The sequence below is a fragment of the Geotrypetes seraphini genome, chromosome 14 (assembly GCF_902459505.1).
Source record: "Geotrypetes seraphini chromosome 14, aGeoSer1.1, whole genome shotgun sequence".
Taxonomy (NCBI): domain Eukaryota; kingdom Metazoa; phylum Chordata; class Amphibia; order Gymnophiona; family Dermophiidae; genus Geotrypetes; species Geotrypetes seraphini.
The window spans coordinates 16,598,865-16,619,357 of NC_047097.1; the positions used below are offsets into that span (position 1 = coordinate 16,598,865).

The window sequence follows — 20,493 nt, forward strand, 5'->3', positions numbered from 1 at the left end:
GGTGTGTGAGACTTTGACTTTATCCCGTCAGACTTTAGTATGGAGGCTCAGTGCCTAAGTCTCATAAGAACATAAGCATTGCCTCTGCCGGGTCAGACCAGGGGTCCATCGTGCCCAGCAGTCCGCTCCCGCGGCGGCCCTCCAGATCCATGACCTGAAAGTGTTCCCTACCTAACCTAAAATGTCCATACCCTATTTGCTCAGTGTCCTGTAAGGTAAACCTCTATCTGTACCCTGTTATTCCCTTCGCTTCCAGGAAGTCATCCAGTCCCTTTTTGAACCCTAGAATTGTACTCTGACTTATCACCTCTCCGGGAAGCGCGTTCCAGGTGTCTACCACCCGCTGAGTGAAGAAGAACTTCCTTGCATTCGTTATGAATCTGTCTCCTCTCAGTTTTTCTGAATGACCTCTTGTTTTAGTTGTCCCTGCTAGTCTAAAGAATCTGCCCCTCTCCACCTTCTCTATGCCTTTCATGATTTTATAAGTCTGTATCATGTCCCCTCTCAGTCTCCGCTTTTCCAAGGTAAAGAGCCCCAGCCTGTCTAATCGTTCGGCAAATGAGAGGTTCTCCATACCCTTTATAAACCTCGTTGCTCTCCTCTGGACCCTCTCGAGTATTGCCATGTCCTTCTTGAGGTATAGCGACCAATATTGGATGCAGTATTCCAGATGTGGGCGCACCATTGCTCGATACAGTGGCAGGATAACTTCCTTCGTTATGGTAGTGATACCTTTTTTGATAATGCCCAACATTCTGCTCACTTTTTTTGAGGCCGCTGCACATTGCGCCGCCAGCTTCATTGTGTTATCCACCAATACCCCCAGATCTTTTTCTTGGCTGCCTTCCCCGAGTACCCTCCCTCCCATCGTATAGCTGTACATGGAGTTCCCCTTCCCTATGTGCAAGACCTTACATTTCTCCACATTGAAGCTCATCTGCCATTTTTTTGCCCACTCACTCAGTTTGTTCATGTCGCTCTGCAGTTCTTTGCATTCCTCAACAGTTCTGACCCTGCTGGAGAGTTTTGTGTCATCCGCGAACTTGATAACTTCGCACTTCATCCCTGTTTCTAGATCATTAATAAATATATTGAACAGCAGTGGTCCCAGCGCTGACCCTTGCGGAACACCACTTGTGACCCCTATCCAGTCAGAGTAGTGCCCCTTTACTCCTACCCTCTGCTTCCTGTCCGCCAGCCAATTTTTGATCCATCTGTGCATGTCCCCTTCCACCCCGTGACTCCACAGTTTCTTCAGTAGGCGTTCATGGGGCACCTTGTCGAAGGCTTGGATTAGTTTATCCTTCCATCAGGTCAGTTTGGGCTGCTTCGCGCCCCCTTGGAATCCTGAGGTGGTGGCGTCTGTGTGGAACCAGGATCTCGGTTCCAAGAATTCCTAACAAACAGATCCTACCGAGTAATCAGCAATGGAAACTACTCCAAACCATGGAAAAACCCGTCAGGGGTGCCTCAAGGTTCCCCACTATCGCCCACCCTTTTCAATATCTATATCGCCTCCTTAGGCCACCTCCTACAAAAACTAAACTTAATACATTACATTTACGCAGACGACATATCCATTCTAATCCCCTTAAACGACATCACAAAAGAAATTGTAGACAACCTCTCAAACATAATGACTGAAATCGATAAATGGACCACCAATTTCAAACTGAAACTAAACGCAGAGAAAACAAAAGTCTTTCTGGCTAGTCCTAATGACAAAATTATGAGAACATCGATAAAAATAAACAATCACGAATACCCAATATCCAAAAACATAAAAATACTCGGTATCACTCTAGACACACACCTAACTTCTGAGTTTCTTCAAGCAAGTCTGCTTGCGAGGCTGTCCGCATCCGGGCTCCATGAATGACGTCACCCACCTGCTGTCCCGTTATAGTAATTGTACTATACTGCATTTCTTAACATTTTATCAATTGCCATTTCCACCATGGCTGTAAGGGAAAATTAGAAGGACTTGAGCATGCGCAGATGCATGCTCAAGGCCGGCAGAGGCAGGAAGATCTTCTAGCAACACCGGCACATCATATGGGCTGCGTGCCGGTGCCAGGGGGTGGGGTAAGTTCAAGATGTTCGGGCCGGGGATGTCAGTGGGTGGGGGGGAGCAGCGCCGCTGGCTTCGGGGGGGGGGGGGGGAGGAACGTATCAAAGTGAGTTTCCATTATTTCCTATGGGGAAACTCGCTTTGATATACGAGTATTTTGGTTTACGAGCATGTTTCTGGAACGAATTATGCTCGTAAACCAAAGTACCACTGTATATTTGTACCTGTATTGAAAACCATTTAAAATGTGATCTCTGTAATGTAACACCATTACAGAAGCTCATATAAACTGCTCTTAATTGACTTCCCTGTCTTTAGTAGCGGTATAGAAGCTATCAATAAACAATACAATCTTGCATTCTAGTCAGTGACACATTTTTGACTGATATTTAGAATTTTTTTTCTTTAAATTTCAAATGGCAGTGTGAAATCTTTTAAATAAAGTCAGTGCTGATAAATGCTTTTATACTAATGCTGCATATGACAGTTTATATCAGAGTGAACATTTTACAAAGCACAAAGATTAAATGTTTGTTTATTTGGATATTTTTTGGATATGTTGCAAACTCAACTAGTTTGTGGAACCTGAGCATATGTTGCAAACTCAAATAGTTTGTGGATCCTGAGCAAAGTTTCATACTTGGGCTAAAGAATTTCAGTATGTTTTGTAGTGTTGTCAAGCCAGAAGAACAAGATCAGAAGTTATTCTGTTATGGAGAAATAATATCCCAATTATGGTTGAAGTGATGCTACTTCCAGACTGTTGCTATAGTGATGAAGGTCCTACCACAGAGGGGAATGATTTAAATGACCCTGCAATCAAGCAAGATGCACTGTTGCTAGAGAGGTGGATTTTGGAACCAGTTCCTCGACAGTAAGCGCCTTTTTTATTTATGATAATTACTCAATTATTGAAAGACTTACCCCCTCTTCTACAAAGCCACGCAGCAACAGCCCCGAAGCCCTTTAAATCTCTATGAGCTTCGGGGCCGTTACCACGCAGCAACCGCTAAGAGGGGGTTAATTTGTATATACTAGGAGAAACTAAAAATTTTGCAATTCTTACTAGATATTAACTGGTGAATATGATTGTTTTCAATACTCCAAATACCTAGGGGATATATTCACTTGTTCCCTAATTAAAAGGGATTAACTTTCAATATAGTGTTATACTATCATAATGTATTCAGCTCAAAGGATACCATAAGGAAAGGAAGAAAGAACCTCAGACTCCCATCCCGCCACTGCTCATTAGCTTTCAAGCAGGCTGTATTCATGAGCTACCTCATTGGCTCAAAAACCTCCTCCTCCCTATGTTTCTTTGTCAATTTTATAATTTCATAATCAAATAATTAATTTTATAATTTAGTAATCATTTTATAATTTTTAAATAAGTTTTTATATTAAAAAAATTCCTCTGAGCTAAACACTACATTCCAGACTTACTTTCTTAAGCTGGAGAGGGCCTAACACAGGTACTCAGGAGTGACCATAAAATCACTTCCCGCTAGTGTGTTAGAACTGCAATCGGATGAGTGCTAGCATAAAATATGTAGAAAAGCCTTAAGCTGCAACACTTATCTCTATCCCTTGCAGTTCATGGTATCATCAGCATGCCACACTCTGTTCAAAAACAGCGCGTCTGTAAGTTGCTAGCCTTTTGAGCACAGAGTTATGTGCCGATACACAGCCTTATTGCCTTGACGCAGCATAGTGAAACGCTGGCAGGCCATCATTGGCTTTTGGCTGATGGGCTTAACAGACCTTCTATTTTGGAGCAAGAGTGTGGAATGCTGATGATACCTTGAATTGCAAGGGATAGGTATCAGTGTTGTAGCTTAAGGCTTTTGTGCATATTTTATGCTAGCACTCATCCGATCGCAGGACAAGCAGGCAGTATATTATCCTAGGACATGCAGGCAGCCTATTCTCACATATGAGTGACGTCACCGATGGAGCCTTGATGCGGAAGCCTCGCAAGCAGACTTGCTTGAAGAAACTAGAAGTTTCGAGTCAGCCGCACCGCACATGCGCGAGTGCCCTCCTGCCCAGCACAGGGCGCATCTCCTCAGTTCTCAGTTTGCCGCGGTTTGTGTTATTTTTCTTCATGAATCACTGTACTTACTTTATTTATTTCTAGTTTAAAAAAAAAATAATAATAATTTTTATTTCCTCCGTTCGGTTGCCGGGGCAGGCCTCTCGGACGCAGCCCAGGGGCTTCGACCTTGTTGTGGCTGTTTTTTCTTCTATGTCCCGGCCAGCTACAGGTTTCAAGAAGTGTAGCCAGTGCCAGCGTGCGATTTCTCTCACGGACCCACATAGCTGGTGCCTCAAGTGCCTTGGGCCACAACATCACATGAAGTCATGCAAGTTCTGTGCTACTCTCAACCTCGAGCCCTTAAACGTCATCTACTTTCAGTGGAGAAGCTCTTCCAGATGGATTTGACCACTTCCTCGACTCCGAAGCCAACCTCAGTCTCGCCTTCGACCCAGGTCCTTCCTGCCTCCACTGCTTTGACCTCGAGCCTCATCAGACCTTCCTCGTTTGCAGCGGCTCTTTCATCGACGACATCTGCTGTATCTTCCCCTGTATCCTCAGGTCAGATAGCTCAGCAGACAGTTCCACTGGTGGTGCTTAAGGTGCCTAAGGCTTCTAAGTCGAAGCACATTTCCACTGTCTCGGTGGAACCTCCAGCTAAGGCAGATGGTCTGGTTTCAGACATAAGAACATAAGTATCGCCTTTGAGTCAGACCATGGGTCCATCACGCCCTGCAGTCCGCTCCCGCGGTGGCCCCCTCCCAGGTCCTTGACCTGTAGTTGATCTTCCACCTAAAAACATTTTTATTCTCTAATCATTTGTTAACTTGTATAATAATCATCTAACTATACCCTTCAATCCCTTTTTCCTTCAGGAAATCATTTAGTCTCTTTTTGAAACCCAAAAGCTTACTTTTCCCTACCACCTCCTCTGGAAGCGCATTCCAGGCATCCACCACCCTTTGAGTGAAGAAGAACTTCCTAACATTTGTTCTGAATCTGTCACCTTTCAGTTTTTTTGAATGCCGTCTTGTTTTTGTTGCCCCACTAGGCTGAAGAATCTGTCCCTCTCCACCTTCTCTATCCCCTTTAAGTAAGACTTTATAAGTTTCTATCATGTCCCCTCTAAGTCTCCGCTTTCCTAGGGAAAAGAGTCCCAGCTTCTCTAGCCTTTCAGCATATGTAAGCATGCCCTTTATCATCCTTGTTGCTCTTCTCTGGACCCTCTCGAATATCACCATATCCTTCTTAAGGTATGGCGACCAGTATTGAACACGGATCCATCCTTGCCCATTTCTTTCCAGACCATGTTAGAGCAGCAATTTGTTCAGTTCCTCACCAAAATGGGACAGAAGCTAGCTACTCTAATCCAGCCTGGGCATTCTGTAACCTCTTCTTATGCCTCAGTCTGAGTCTCCTCACTCTATGCAGGGAGCAGAGTCTCTGCGAGTGTCTGATCTGGCATCTAAGCACGTGAAGCAAGGAGCAGAATCTTTGCAAGTGCCTCGGCAGGAACCCTCACACTTCAAACAAGGAGCAGAGTCTTTGGGAGTGCATCGAGGTTCCTCCATCAACTTCAATCCACAGCCTCCAGTCCTATCCATTCTTTAGTGGCATCAGCTGTTTCTCTCTCTCCAGGGCGAAGTCTCCTCGATCTTCGAGATCTGCTTCCAAGCACCGTTCTCACCGACGATCAAGACCTTCATTGAGGCATTCTTCCAGGCAGTTGGATGCTGGTTCCAAATACTCTAAGGAGTATCTCGAAGTCATGCATTTTCCTCAACCTTCGGCAGAGTCACTTAAGCTTCCTCTTCACAAGCTTTTGTCTCAAACTTTTACCAGATGCCTGGAGACTCCTTATGCAATTCCAGCTGTTCCAGGCAAATTAGACTCCAGATATAAAACTCTCCATTGTAAAGGATTTGAGAATTCACAGTTATCTCACCAATCCCTACTTGTGGAGTCATCCTTGAAAAGGTCCCATCCTTCCAAAGTTTATGCTACCATTCCTCCGGGAAGGGAAGGGAAAACTATGGACAAATTTGGACGTCACATCTATCAAAATGCCATGATGTCCTCTAAAGTCCTCAATTACAATTTCCATTTTGTCACTTATTTTGAGTTCCTCATTGCTCTTTTGCCTAAATTTCTTAGTTATTTAGATACTCAAAAGTACTTTGAATTTCAAGAAGTCATCGCTTCTCTATCACAACTCAGATTACATCTACTTCAGTCTTCTTATGATGCCTTTGAGTTGTCTGCCCGGGCGGCTGCTTGTTTTGTTGCAATGCGTTGCCTTGCCTGGCTTCATACCATTGACATGGATCCTAATCTTCATGACCGCTTGGCTAATATTCCTTGTGCAGGCAATGACCTCTTCGATGAATCTATTGAGGCAGCCACCAAGAAATTGTCTGTGCATGAAAAATCCTTTGCTTCTATTGTCAGACTTAAGCCAAAGCCAGCTCCTGACAAGCCTGCACGCCCTCCTCCTATTTACCAGAGGCGTTTTGCTCCGAGGACAGCTCCTTATACTCGCCCTCCTCCAAAGAAACAGCAGAATCAGAAGCAACAGAAATCTCAACCTTCTGCTGCACCTAAGGCTACGCAGCCTTTTTGACTGTTTAAAACAGAGCATAACCTCCACCGTTCTGTCTCTTAATTATCTTCCTCCTATTGGAGGTTGTCTATCATTTTTACCATCATTTTTACCATCGATGGGAGACCAATGTCTTCGGCTCATCTGAAATATCTCACTTGGAAAGTGGTCTTCCTCATTGCTCTCACGTCTGCTCGCAGCATCAGTAAGCTACAAGCCATAGTAGTGGACCCACCTTTCATTGTATTTCATCATGACAAGGTGGTCCTCCGTACTCATCCTAAATTCTTACCTAAAGTGGTTTCAGAATTTCATATCAATGAATCCATTGTTCTTCCAGTGCTTTTTCCAAAGCCTCATTCTCATCCTGGAGAAACAGCTCTTCATACATGCTACATAGTAACTTCAGCGTGCTTTGGCTTTCTTCTTGCAAAGAACTAAGTCACAGAGATCTTCTCCTCAACTTTTTGTTTCCTTTGAGCCAAACAAGTTGGGACATCCACTTTCCTAGTGCACCATCTCCAACTGATTGGCTGCTTGCATCTCTTTCTGCTATGCTCAGGCTGGATTGTATCTAGAGGGTCGAGTCACAGCCCATAAAGTTAGAGCCATGGTGGCATCTGTAGCTTTCCTTAGATCTTCTATGGAGGAAATCTGCAAAGCTGCCACTTGGTCCTCGGTTCATACATTCACCTCTCATTATTGTCTGGATTCTTTTTCCAGACGGGATGGCCATTTTGGCCAGGCAGTATTACAAAATTTATTCTCCTGAACTGCCAAAGCAAACAAAAAAAAGGAAGAACCAACAAGGTCTGAAGCGAGGGATACAAAAGCAAAATAAAAAAACTGCAAACACACGTACAATGATGCAGGCTGAATTTATTATATCAAATAAATAAATGCGGTTAAAAACAACACCTTAAAACAAACCAGGGGACCCGACACGGCCTGTGTTTCAGTAAACACGCCTTCATCAGGGGCCCCGGGTTGAAAAGAGATCAAATGAAACTGCAAACAAACTGGTGTACACCAACTTGGGTGAGTCTCTTCATAAAGATGGTTAATAAATCTTTCACTGGGCTCCAACCATCTCCAAACTGGGGAGACCGCGCATCGCGCAATGGAATGTATTTGGGTTGAATGTATAGCACCAACGATAAAAACATTATTTTAATCCACTCTATAAACCACAGCATTTACTAACTTTAGGAATTCACTAGTTTAAGCCTTACAAGCAATATCACTGCTTTCTTTTACATTCTTTATATATAGAAAAACAACACAGTTCCAAAAGGATAATTCAGAAGCACGACAGGCACTCGCAAACACAAAGTTCAATAAACACAGTTTATGGTTTTGAGACGCAGGTTGTCTCTCCCTCATGGCATGCATCCATATCAAGGTCATCCATTTTGGGACAACCTGCTGCACCGATGGTACCAACTGTTGATCCATCAGTACTGGTGCATATTTCCTAGCGTTGCAGGTCTCAATGGCATCAACTCTCTTGATTCAGACTGAACATCAACGCCGACGCTCCCCACCATCACAGGTTGTCTCTCCCTCATGGTATGCATCCTCATCGAGGTCAACCAGTTCAAGACAACCTGCTTCACTGATGGTACCGGCTGTTGAGCTATAAGTACGAGTGCGTTTTTTTGAGGCGTCGCAGGTCTCAACGTTATTGAGTCCTTTGATGCATCGTTCTTCATCTTTATAGGTTGTTTCTCCTTCATGCTGTGCACTCATCGAGGCACCCTCTCCGAGACAACCTGCTGCACTGAGGGTACCACCTGTTGAACCATGTTTCTGGGAGTCACTCCATGAGTTCTGGAGGGGAGCTCAGTAGTATGCTTAATTTGCACAAAATGCAGCTGCTAGCATCGATTCCCTCAATACCAACCACTTAAGTATAGTGCTATAAGGTACTGGTCTCAGCTATCCATCGAAGCATCATGCTAATTCTCATCGATTTTCTCCAAGATTGAAAACATGATCCACTGCTTTGAAGCATAGATGCTCTTCTTCAACAAGGTGTTCCAAGCCGAGGTATCATCCTTTCTCATCGCGTTGATCTTATGCATCTGACCAAACAAGAGATAGTCATCTATCCTCCTCATCTTCATTGGATTGGTACCAAGAACATTTGGGTCATGGTTCAGTGAATCCCATGGATGGGAAGCAAACATACTGAGATATCTTTTTAGAAAGGACAGAGATGGTCAAAAACATGGAGGAGTAGCTCTCTATGTAAAGATCAATATCCAAGCAACTGAAATGCAAGGGACCTGGGGAGAGGAAGAAGCAATATGGATCGCTCTGAAAAGAGAAGATGGAACTTTTATCTATGTGGGTGTAATCTACAGACCTCCAACTCAATCGCAGCAAATTGATAAAGATCTGATTGTGGATATCCAAAAGTTTGGAAAGATAGAGGAGGTGCTGCTGTTGGGAGATTTCAACCTGCCGGATACAAACTGGAAAGTTCCATCTGCGGAATTGGAAAGAAGTAGGGAGATTGTGGATGCCTTTCAAGAGGCTCTGCTCAGACAAATGGTGACAGAACCCACGAGGGAAAAAGCAATATTAGATCTGGTCCTCACAAATGGGGAGAGTATCTCTAATGTACGAGTGGGTGCTCACCTGGGAAGTAGTGATCATCAAACGATTTGGTTTGATATAACAGCTAAAGTGGAGAGCGGCCGCACGATATTTAAAAGTCCTAGATTTCAAAGGTTCTAAGCAATAAAAATGGCTACGGAACTTTATGTGAAGAAAATAAAGAAAAACAAGAGAAAAAGGAAACTGACATGGTTCTCCAAACTAGTGGCGGAGAAAATAAAGGCAAAAGAGATGGCGTTCCTGAAATATTAAAAAAACCCCAAGGAGTACAGAAAAGACTACCAGGTGAAACTGAAAGAAGCCAAGAGAGAGATACATCTGGCAAAAGCGCAGGCGGAAGAGCAAATGGCTAAAAATTGTAAAAAAGGGAGACAAAAATTTTTTCAGATATCTGTGAAAGGAGGAAGATGAAAAATGGAATTGCTAAACTAAAAGATGTTAGGAACCGATGTAGAGAGTGATGAGGAAAAAGCAATGTGCTAAACAAATACTTCTGCTCTGTGTTCACGAAAGAAAATCCTGGAAAAGGACTGAGGTTGTCTGGCAAAGTTACATGGGAAAATGGAGTAGATTTCACTGAGGAAAGTGTTTATGAACAACTTAAGAACATAAGAACATAAGAAGTTGCCACCACTGGGTCAGACCATTGGTCCATTGCGCCCAGAGGTCCGCTCTCGCGGCGGCCCGTCAGGTCCATGACCTGTAATTTGGTTCCTGTCCGTTTCTGTAACCTACCTCTTCTTTTTTATCTGTAACCCTCAATCCCCTTTTCTTTTAGGAACTTGTCTAAACCTTCCTTGAAACCCTGCAATGTGCTCTGGGCTATCACAACCTCCGGAAGCGCGTTCCATATGTCCACCACCCTCTGGGTAAAAAAGAACTTGAAAAAAAGAACTTGAAAAACTGAAGGTGGACAAAGCAATGGGACCGGACAGGATCCATCCCATGATACTGAGGGAGCTCAGAGAGGTTCTGGCGGGTCCTATTAAAGACTTGTTCAACAAATCTCTGGAGACAGGAGTGATTCCTGGAGATTGGAGAAGAGTGGATGTGGTCCCTATTCTCAAAAGTGGTCACAGAGATGAAGTGGGAAACTACAGGCCGGTAAGCCTCACTTCAGTTGTTGGAAAAATAATGGAAGTGTGGCTGAAAGAAAGGATAGTGAACTTCCTAGAATCTAATGGGTTATAGGATCTGAGGCAATATGACTCTACTAAAGGTAAATAGTGTCAAACGAACCTGATTAAATTTTTTGATTGGGTGACCAGAGAACTGGATCGAGGACATATGTTAGATGTAATTTACTTAGATTTCAGTAAAGCCTTTGACATAGTTCCTCGTAGGAGGCTCTTGAACAAACGTGAAGGGCTGAAGTTAGGACCCAAAGTGGTGAACAGGATTAGAAACTGGTTGACGGACAGACACTTGTTTTGACAGTATATCAAAAATAAAAAAACTTGAAACTTGTGATTAATGGAAGTCGCTTGGAGGAAGGAAAGATAAGTAGTGGAGTCCCTCAGGGTTTGGTGTTGGGGGCAGATCCTGTTCAATATGTTTATGAGTGACATTGCTGAAGGGTTAGAAGGAAAGGTTTGCCTTTTTGCTGATGATACCAAGATTTGTAAGAGTAGACACCGAGGAGGGAGTGGAAAACATGAAAAAGGATCTACGAAATTTAGAGGAATAGTCTAATATCTGGCAACTAAAATTCAATGCAAAGAAATGCAGAGTAATGCATCTAGGAATTAATAATCGGAAGGAGCCGTATATGCTGGGAGGTGAGAGGCTGATATGCACGGATGGGGAGAGGGACCTTGGGGTGATAGTGTCTGAAGATCTAAAGGCAAAAAACAATGCAACAAGGTGGTGGCTGCTGCCAGAAGAATGAAGGTGTACAGGTCATTGGTGAGGTCCCACTTGGAGCATTGTGGTCAATTTTGGAGACCGTATCTGGCGAAGGAAGTAAGAAGACTTGAAGCGGTCCAGAGGAGGGCAACGAAAATGATAGGAGGTTTGCGCCAAATGACGTATGAGGAGAGGCTGGAAGACCTGAATATGTATGCCTTAGAGAAAAGGAGGGACAGGGGAGATATGATTCAGACATTCAAATACTTGAAAGGTATTAACGTAGAACAAAATCTTTTCCAGAGGGCATAATTTGAGGTTGAGGGGTGGTAGATTCAAGAGCAATGTAAGGAAATTCTTCTTTACGGAAAGGGTGGTGAATGCCTAGAATGCGCTCCCGAGAGAGGTGGTGGAGATGAAGACTTTGATGGAGTCCAAAAAAGCGTGGGATGAACACAGATGATGTAGAATCAGAAAATAATAGTAAATATTGAAGAACTAAGGCTAGTACTGGGCAGACTTGCACGGTCTGTGTCTGTATATGGCCGTTTGGTGGAGGATGGGTTAGGGAGGGCTTCAATGACTCGGGTGGTGGAGGATGGGCTGGGGATGGCTTCAATGGCTGGTTTGGTGTAGATGGGCTGGAGTGAGCTTTGACAGAGACTTCAAGTAGTTGGAACCTAAGAACAGTACTGGGCAGAGCTTTGGATTCTTGCCCAGAAATAGCTAAGAAACCCCCCCCCCCAACAAATTTTTAAATTGAATCAGGTTGGGAAGACTGGATGGACCATTCGGGTCTTTATGTGCCATCATCTACTATGTATGTTACTTATCCAACTCAGGTTTTAACACCACTTCAGTCAGAGTCCACCTGAGTACTATCAGTGCTTTCCATGTTAAGGTCAACGATAAATCTCTGGTGCTGCATCCTCTTGTTTAAGCTGCCTCTGGTAGTTTGAGATCTTATTGTTGTTCTCACTAGCTGGATGTAGCCTCCATTTGAACCAATGTCTTCTTCTCATTTTTAAATATTTCACTTCCACAGTGGTATTTTTAACTTCACTCACTTTTGCGTGAGTGAGCTTCAGATGTTGGTGTGGGACCCACCCTTTATGGTATTCCAACATGTTAAGGTAATCCTACGCATCCATCCTAAATTCTTACCAAATGTGGTCACAGATTTTCACTTCAATGAATAGATTGTGCTTCCAGTTTTCTTTCCAAAACCTCATTCTCATCCTGGTGCAAAAGCTCTTCATATGAAAAGTAGGCGTTACATATAGAAAAAAATCAAAAAAATACTGCATCAACATGTCCTGCACACTATCCATTCCATTAACACATTATAGTACCCCCCACAGCGAGCGAGCGCCACTCCTCAACACCAAGACCATTGTCTCCCCAGTTTCCTTTGTTTTTAGCTGATATTTGCCAAGACTTCCAAAATCATGTCATGGACATGGTCAACAATTTCAGGAGCTGACACCATTTGAGGCCTCCCAGACCTTGCTGCATCTTCAGTCTCAAAATCTCCATGCTGAAAGTTTGCATACCACTTTGTAACGTGAAATGAACCTGCAAATGAACCTTGGTGTATTACTTACAAAGGACTCAGTCTCACAAAATATCTCCTCAACTGTTCATCTCTGATCCTAACAGATTGGGCCACCCTGTATCCAAAATAACTATTTCCACATGGCTGGCGGCCTGTATTTCATTTTGCTTTGCTCAGCCTGATCTGCAGCTTAGAGGTCGTGTAACAGCACATAAGGTCTGAGCTATGGCAGCTTCAGTTGCATTATTGCATTCCCCTCCCATTGATGAAATCTGCAAAGCAGCTACTTGGTCCTTAGTTCATCTCTCATTACTGTCTAGAATCCTAATCCAGATGGGATGCTCACTTCAGCCAAACAGTGTTACAAAATAATTCTCTTAATGGCCAACTCTCCCTCCATCCCATTGCAATAAGCTAGGGAGTCCCATATGTGAGAATATGCTGCCTGCTTATCCTAGGATAAAGCACATTTACTTACTGTAACAGGTGTTATCTGGGGACAACAGGCAGATATTCTCTCATCCCACCCTCCTCCCCTGGTTGGCTTCTTAGCTTGCTTATGGAACTAAAGTACCTCGAGCTTCTTCGGGCGGGATCACAGTTGCGCATGCACGGTGTGGATAGTCATGAGCACTTTAAAGCGAGCGGTGTAGATAGTCACGAGCACTGAAGACTGTCCATACTAGGTTTCGTGAATGATGTCACTCATATGTGAAAATATCTGCCTGCTGTCCCCGGATAACACCTGTTACGCTAAGTAACTGTGCTTTCTCTGCAGAATGCTTAGAAATGTCATGTCTTTGTAAAGAATCTTCATTAACAATAGATCTTGCACATGAAAACATTAGTATGAAGTTTTGTCCCCCCAAAAATCTGTTATTCTGTGTTTTTGTTTTTGTTTAGAAGTGGAGATAGATTTATTGAAGAGAAGACCCTACTATTGGCAATTCGCTCATTTGTTTTCTTTTCCCAATTAAGTGCTTGGTTAAGTGTTTCTCATGGTGCCGTCCCACGTAACATTCTTTACAGGTAAGTTTGAAAGCTAGAATTTTTTTAAACAAAGAAACCAACTTTATTTGGCTTTATGGTAGAGATTTAGCTTTAAAATAATTTTGTAATTGTTTTCTTTTTCTCTTTTGTTTAAACTGCTGCAAAATGCATAATGATTATTTGTTTATTATCAAACTGGTTATCATCTAAGGAGGAAAAAAATCTCTAAGTGGTTTACAACAATAATAGAAATAAATACAAGATCATACATTAGTCATAAAGTTTAAAAAAAAAACTGCTAAAAACAAAACTAAATACTTGTATAAAATCACTGAATTAATTATAGCTATCACTAACAATATCCTGGAAATATCCAGACAATCATCCACATCTTAAAATTAATTTCAAAACTTCAATAGGCTGTGTTCCAAGTGTAGCTCAAGGGTACCTTATTTCAAAGAACTGGCACGTGATGGCATTTAAAGCAAATTTTGTTGTGAAGAGCACATGCACATGCTGTGCCTCAGAGTATGTGACAAGATTGAACTGGTGTAGTTGGTAAAGCTTTGGATTTGCCCTTCTGTTATGCCCACAGCTGCCTTACTCTGGTTGTGACAGAGCTCCAAGATATGCTTTATGTGAGTCAGTAATGTCACAGAACTTTATTATAAGGACATCCTGCGTGTGTGTTAGCATGTTAAAGGTTTAACTTCCCGATAGTACATCTTTATGTCTGGGACATAGCTGTACGAAATCAGTAAAGCTTTCAATTGATTGATAACTAAAGCTGCTTAAATAAAATGGGCGAATCATTGTCAGTAGATTTAGCCCCTACTAAAATTCTAGCACCATATTTTGAAGAATTTGTGGTCTACTCAGTTGTAGTTTGAAGACCTAACAATAATGTATGGCAATAGTTGATTCTGTTATAACAACACATACTTGCAATGCTACCCACAAATCTGCTAAGTCTAAAGGCTGAATATGTATAATTTTATACAAATAATTAAAAGCTTTACACATGGGAAATGTGGTGGCCAATTGTAAATGTAGAAAATATGGCACCCCAACAAAATGGCCCCCTTTAACACAATAGCCCTTGACATTTCTTCTCTTTCCATATCTGCCATCCATCTTCTCTCTGCATCCCTATCTGTCCTATTCATCATATCTCCTCTGTGTCCCTGTTTAATATCTGGCTTCTTAGTGCCCCTGTCCACCCCTTTTTCCTGCATGTCCCTGTGTACCTGTCTATTCTTCCTCCTTACCCAGCATCTTTTGTCTGTGCCCTATCCCTACTCTCTCTCTTCCCTTCCTCCCACACTCATTTCTCTATTCCCATGGTGTGGCATTTCTTAAAGCTTTCTTATGTAATTTATGCACTAATAATTTCCCCGTTTTGTTAGCTGATTCAAAATATTATTGTTGTAATGATTGCAGTTCTACACTAATATCTTCCAGGTCTATCTCCTGTAATTCTGATCTCAGTTGTTTAAGTTTCTCTTTTATTATTATTATTTTTCTTTTTTTTATACTCAAGTTCTAGTTGATAAATCTGAGCTAATAGATCCCTCCTTTTTTGCATTCAAAAGAGCCTAATGAAATAAGTTTTCCCCTTAGTACAGCTTTCAAAGCTTCCCATATAGTTATCGGAGATGTAACCCCATCCACATTAATCATTAAATAATTTTGCAATTCTTTCCCTATCTATTCTATATTTTGTGTATCTAACAATAGGGAATCATCCATTTTCCAATACTTAACTCCTTTCTTCTGCAAAATCTGGATAGTAATATCTACAGGAGCAATAGTATATAATCTTCCTCCCATTTTCACTTTTAATAATATAAATCTTCCTTCCCTATCTCTAATAGCATCCTCCACTACGGGAGATAGTGAATTTGCCAGCAAAATTGCAACCCCGTTTGATTTAGATTTAATTCTATTAGAGACAAAATAAATTTGAGAATAGTTTTTATGGACAAGTTTTTCACAGCTTGGGAGTAAATGAGTTTCTTGGACAAAACCTATTGACATGCATACATTCAGCTTCTTTTTTTAAAAAAAAGTTTACGTTTCCTTGAGGAATTTAATCCACGAACATTTATTGAACACAATTTTGATATGTAGAAAACATATTCCATTAAAAAAACCAGCTCTCTAATCTTATCTCACTCATACCACTTTCATCCTCCAATCTCCACGTCACCTCCTGACCTCTTCCCCCACCCTTATCCACCCCCTCCACATACATATCCTAATGCCCTGTTCCAAAAACCAGAAGCAGGACTCAACTTCAAATGAGATATCCAAAACAAAATTATCAAGATAACCCATAGCATATTCAAATTAGGAGAGGTAGGGGAGGAAGAATACATGTGCTTTATCCAGCAAGGAAATGTAAATCTTGGTGATACAGAGAGAAAGAAAACTGAATAAAAATTTAAAATTAACATCTATGTTTGTTGTGTTTTTTTTCAGAGTAAGTGCAGCAGATGTAGAACTACAATGGAATTTTTCTCAATCTCCAAGTGAACATGTGTTTCCTGTTCCTAACGTTTCTCACAATGTGGCCTTGAAAGTCAGCGTTCAGTCCTTGCCTAGACAATCCAGTTATCCGGTACTAAACTGTAGCATTCACAGTAACCTTGGATTTTATGAAAAGAGAATCCGAGAACATGAACATAGTGTCTTTCTACACACTGATTCTTTAGACACAGAGCAGCACTGTATGCCTAGCTCTCATTGTACATATAGCAAACAAATGTGGACATTGACACCTGAAGATTTACCACATGCAAGAACATGTTTAGCAACTGACCTTTCTACTTGTGTCAGAAATGTGAAACTGTATCCAACAGTGGGCCATCTTTATGACATTGGAACATCACAGTCTAAAGCTCAGTCATATAGTGCTGCAGAGGACTCTAAGACACAATTAGATGAAACACCAGATAGAACTTTAAAACAATATTCTTGCATTGAACCCCTTGTTTCTATTAACCATTGTCCCCGCCAACTCATTGGAGAGGCTAATCCTTTAATTGGCTCTCTACTTAATGAGCGGCGGGAAGTTATAGCAAGAATTGCACAACATTTGCTTCATTGTGATCCAACATCACATATTACTGGGCATTCTCTTGGAGTACACGAACCTAAATCAGTTAATACTAAGAATATTTGGAGTTCATATGAGGATGAAAATCTGTTAAAAATAGCCAAGGAAACATCAGTATCTCTCTCTAGTTCAGGCTCTGTTGGTTTGAAGGAAAACTGTGAAGGAAAAATTGGTGCACTTGACACACCTATTACTGCTTTTAAGCTTGGTACTGAACTGAAGACCTCTCCAAAACCCCAAGCAAGAAGAAAACTTATTTTAACACAATCCTATGAACCTGCCCACGACACATTTCAACAGCCTGTAATGAAATCTTCTAGTTCTGTCACTTGCATAAATATATCATCTAGCAAAGCAAATAAATCTGAGATGCAAAATAAAGGAGAAATAATAACTTCTGGTAGTCATTGTAAAGGCAGAATGGCTGTAAAACAGTGTTCAGTTTGCCATAGTACTGGATTAATTTGCCCAAACAAATGTAAAGCAAGAGCAAGCATAGAGGGAAACAACAACCCTGACTATTCTGACAAGTTGCCATTAGACAATTTCAAAATCCTTGAAGGGACAGAACAAAGTATAATGCAAACATATGACCTGTGCAAGAAAGATCAGAAGAGCTTTGAAAGAAACACTAAAAAATCAAAAGCATGTGAACAAAATAGTCAACTTATTAGTATAGAAAATTATTTAAATAAAGACCATGATGGCTTCAAATGTAAAGATAAGCAAGATAAATTGAAATGTGCACAAGATGAGAATGAAGACCCAACAAATTATGACAGTCTGAGCGCTATTCAGCGAAAGTTTACGGAAAACTGCTTGACTAGAAGCGAGCGGCTGAAAACTGCAGATGTACTGGTGAGTATCCAGTGAATAAAAGGCATAATTTTATTGATTTATTAACACTTAATTTCTTCTTGTAAAAAACTTTGTGATTGATGTACAAACAAATTAAGATCATTTAAAATAAAATAGTAGCATCAAATAATTTAGAACAGACTTTCCTCCACTATGCCATCAAGTCAAAGCATTATAGCCCCCATAGCGATGCCCTTAACCCCTTAATGAAAATGCAGCTAATGTGTTTCATGGTGCAGCATCTAAGGAAATTTATTCCACAGAAAATGGCAAAGCCACACAAGAGAAGCTCTAGGCCTTACCCTAACCATTTGTATTGTTAACAAAGCTTTAGTAGAGGAGTGAAGAGTGCATTCTGGTGTAATAGGATATTGAACTGAGACGGCAAACGTGCAGGTGGCAAGTTATCTTTCATTGGGCTTTCATGAATTTTAGCAATTTGAATAATACTTAATTTAATCTTAAAGTTATAAACAGCGACACTTATCTTTTCACCAGGTCGCTTGTTGTGAAACATGAACACACGGCCCAACGGGACCCGTTTCGCCAAGTACGGCTTCTTCAGGGGTCCGTACGTTCAGGCTGCAACAACAACAAAATTAATTTAAAAACAGGAATTTCTGTGCACTAAAATTATAGTTATAACCAAGTATGAACGATTACTAGCGGTACTCACTGTGAACAGCTTTATCTGCGTCTTGCAGAACAGAAAATGGCGTCGGCAACTAGCCAAGTATGCGCTTGTGCTTTATTTTCAAATTTAATGATGTCATCAAAATGACTTAACCTTACTATTACCGTATTCTATCTAATCAAGTGACCTGGTGAAAAGATAAGTGTCGCTGTTTATAACTTTAATTGTTAAAATTCATGAAAGCCCGATGAAAGATAACTTGCCACCTGCATGTTTGCTGTCTCAATGCCATTATTGAGCAGCGCAGGTATCTGAGGGTTTCATAAAGAAAAACGTATAACATAATCAAGTGCACAAGTCCGTGTTTTGGTTTATCTGTTTTCCTTGGGACTTGATACCATTGTTATTTGAGTAGTAATAGGATATTACCAAGTCTGCAAGATATTGTGGTCCCATTTTAACTTTTTATATGAAATACAACCATTGTAATAGTAATACAAATGTTGTACTGTGATTCTTCAGTACATGGCCATATGAAAAGATCTAAAAAACCAGCATTTCATTCAGTCCTCCCCCCCACACACAAGTACACACACAACTACCCTTGCTAAAGTGCCAAAGCATAGTATGGTACTTCCAAACAGGTGATCAAATATAGAGAGTCCCCAAATCTGCTCGATGGACTTCAACGATCTATACCCAAATAATGTTCTTTCAGTGCAATAGGGGATGGTATGCTGAACCATAGGGTACTCGATCCGTTCTCACGAGCTTATTACAGAAAGATATCAATTGCAGCTTTTGGACATCTCTTCCTCCTCCCCTGCCTTTGCTGCCCCCTTCAGTTTCTCTTTCTGCAGTCAGAGAAAGAGAGATTCAGGAGATGAAAGTTCAGTTTTGTTCCCCCTGCTGTTAGAGTGAGGCCTCCCTGAAGGGAGATTCAGCTTCCTATGTAGAGGATCACGATGAGTTCCCAGCCGCAGACCAGGGAGAGGATCCCTCAGTAAGGTGGCTGTTCCAAGTGATGGGGGAATTATTACTGAGTCGTCTTTGCAAGCTCAACATTGATCCACCTCTGCTCCAGTCATCTGAGTGTTCTCCTTTGAGCAGGGTTCAGTGTCAGCCAACGTATTTTCTGTGGCATCCAGACATGAAACTCCAAGTTACAGAACCCTGGGAGGTCCTTTGAAGGCTCTCTCAAAGGAGAGACAGCCATGACTAGGCTATATCATAAGAACATAAGAATTGCCGCTGCTGGGTCAGACCAGTGGTCCATTGTGCCCAGTAGTCCGCTCCCACGGCGGCCCTTAGGTCTAAGACCAGTACCCTAACTGAGACTAGCCTTACCCGTGTACGTTCTGGTTCAGCAGGAACTTGTCTAACTTTGTCTTGAATCCCTGGAGGGTGTTTTCCTCTATAACAGCTTCAAGAAGAGCGTTCCCGTTTTCCACTACTCTCTGAGTGAAGAAGAACTTCCTTACGTTTGTACAGAACCTATCCCCTTTTAACTTTATAGAGTGCCCTCTCATTCTCTCTACCTTGGAGAGCGTGAACAATTTGTCTATCTACTAAGTCTATTCCCTTCATTATCTTGAATGTTTCGATCATGTCTCCTCTCTTAAAGGGAGGAGAAGCCCAGTTTCTCTAATCTCTCACTGTATGGCAACTCCTCTAGCCCCTTAACCATTTTAGTCGCTCTTCTCTGGATCCTTTCGATTAGTACCGTGTCTTTTTTCATGTATGGCGAACATTGCTGGACGCAGTATTTCAGGTGGGGGGGCGTACCATGGCCCAGTACAGCGGCATGATAACCTTCTCCGTTCTGTTCGTGATCCCCCTTCTTAATCATTCCTAGCATTCTATTTGCCATTTTACGCAGCCACCGTGCATTGCACGGACAGCTTCATTGACTTGTCGACCAGTACTCCCAAGTCTTTCTCCTGGGGGATCTCTCCGAGTTTTGCACCAGACATCCTGTATTCGTATATAAGATTTTTGTTACTGACATGCATCACCTTACACTTATCCACGTTAAACCTTATTTGCCATGTCGCGGCCCATTTGTCGAGCGTATTTGTAACAGTAGAGGTCTTCGCGATCCTTCTATATCTTCACTACCCTGAATAACTTCGTATCGTCCGCAAATTTAATCACCTTGTTCGT

General features: G+C 41.8%; 1 protein-coding gene across 1 annotated transcript in view; it reads left to right on the plus strand.

The window, feature by feature from the left end:
- Nucleotides 1–20,493, plus strand: part of FAM214A (family with sequence similarity 214 member A) — a 136,436-nt gene that overhangs the window by 38,588 nt on the left and 77,355 nt on the right. Inside the window, exons 3-5 of the mRNA XM_033920615.1 lie at nt 2,743–2,945; nt 13,634–13,759; nt 16,202–17,696. Of these exons, the coding sequence (XP_033776506.1) occupies nt 2,743–2,945; nt 13,634–13,759; nt 16,202–17,696 (1,824 nt within the window). The remainder of the gene's footprint in view (nt 1–2,742; nt 2,946–13,633; nt 13,760–16,201; nt 17,697–20,493) is intronic.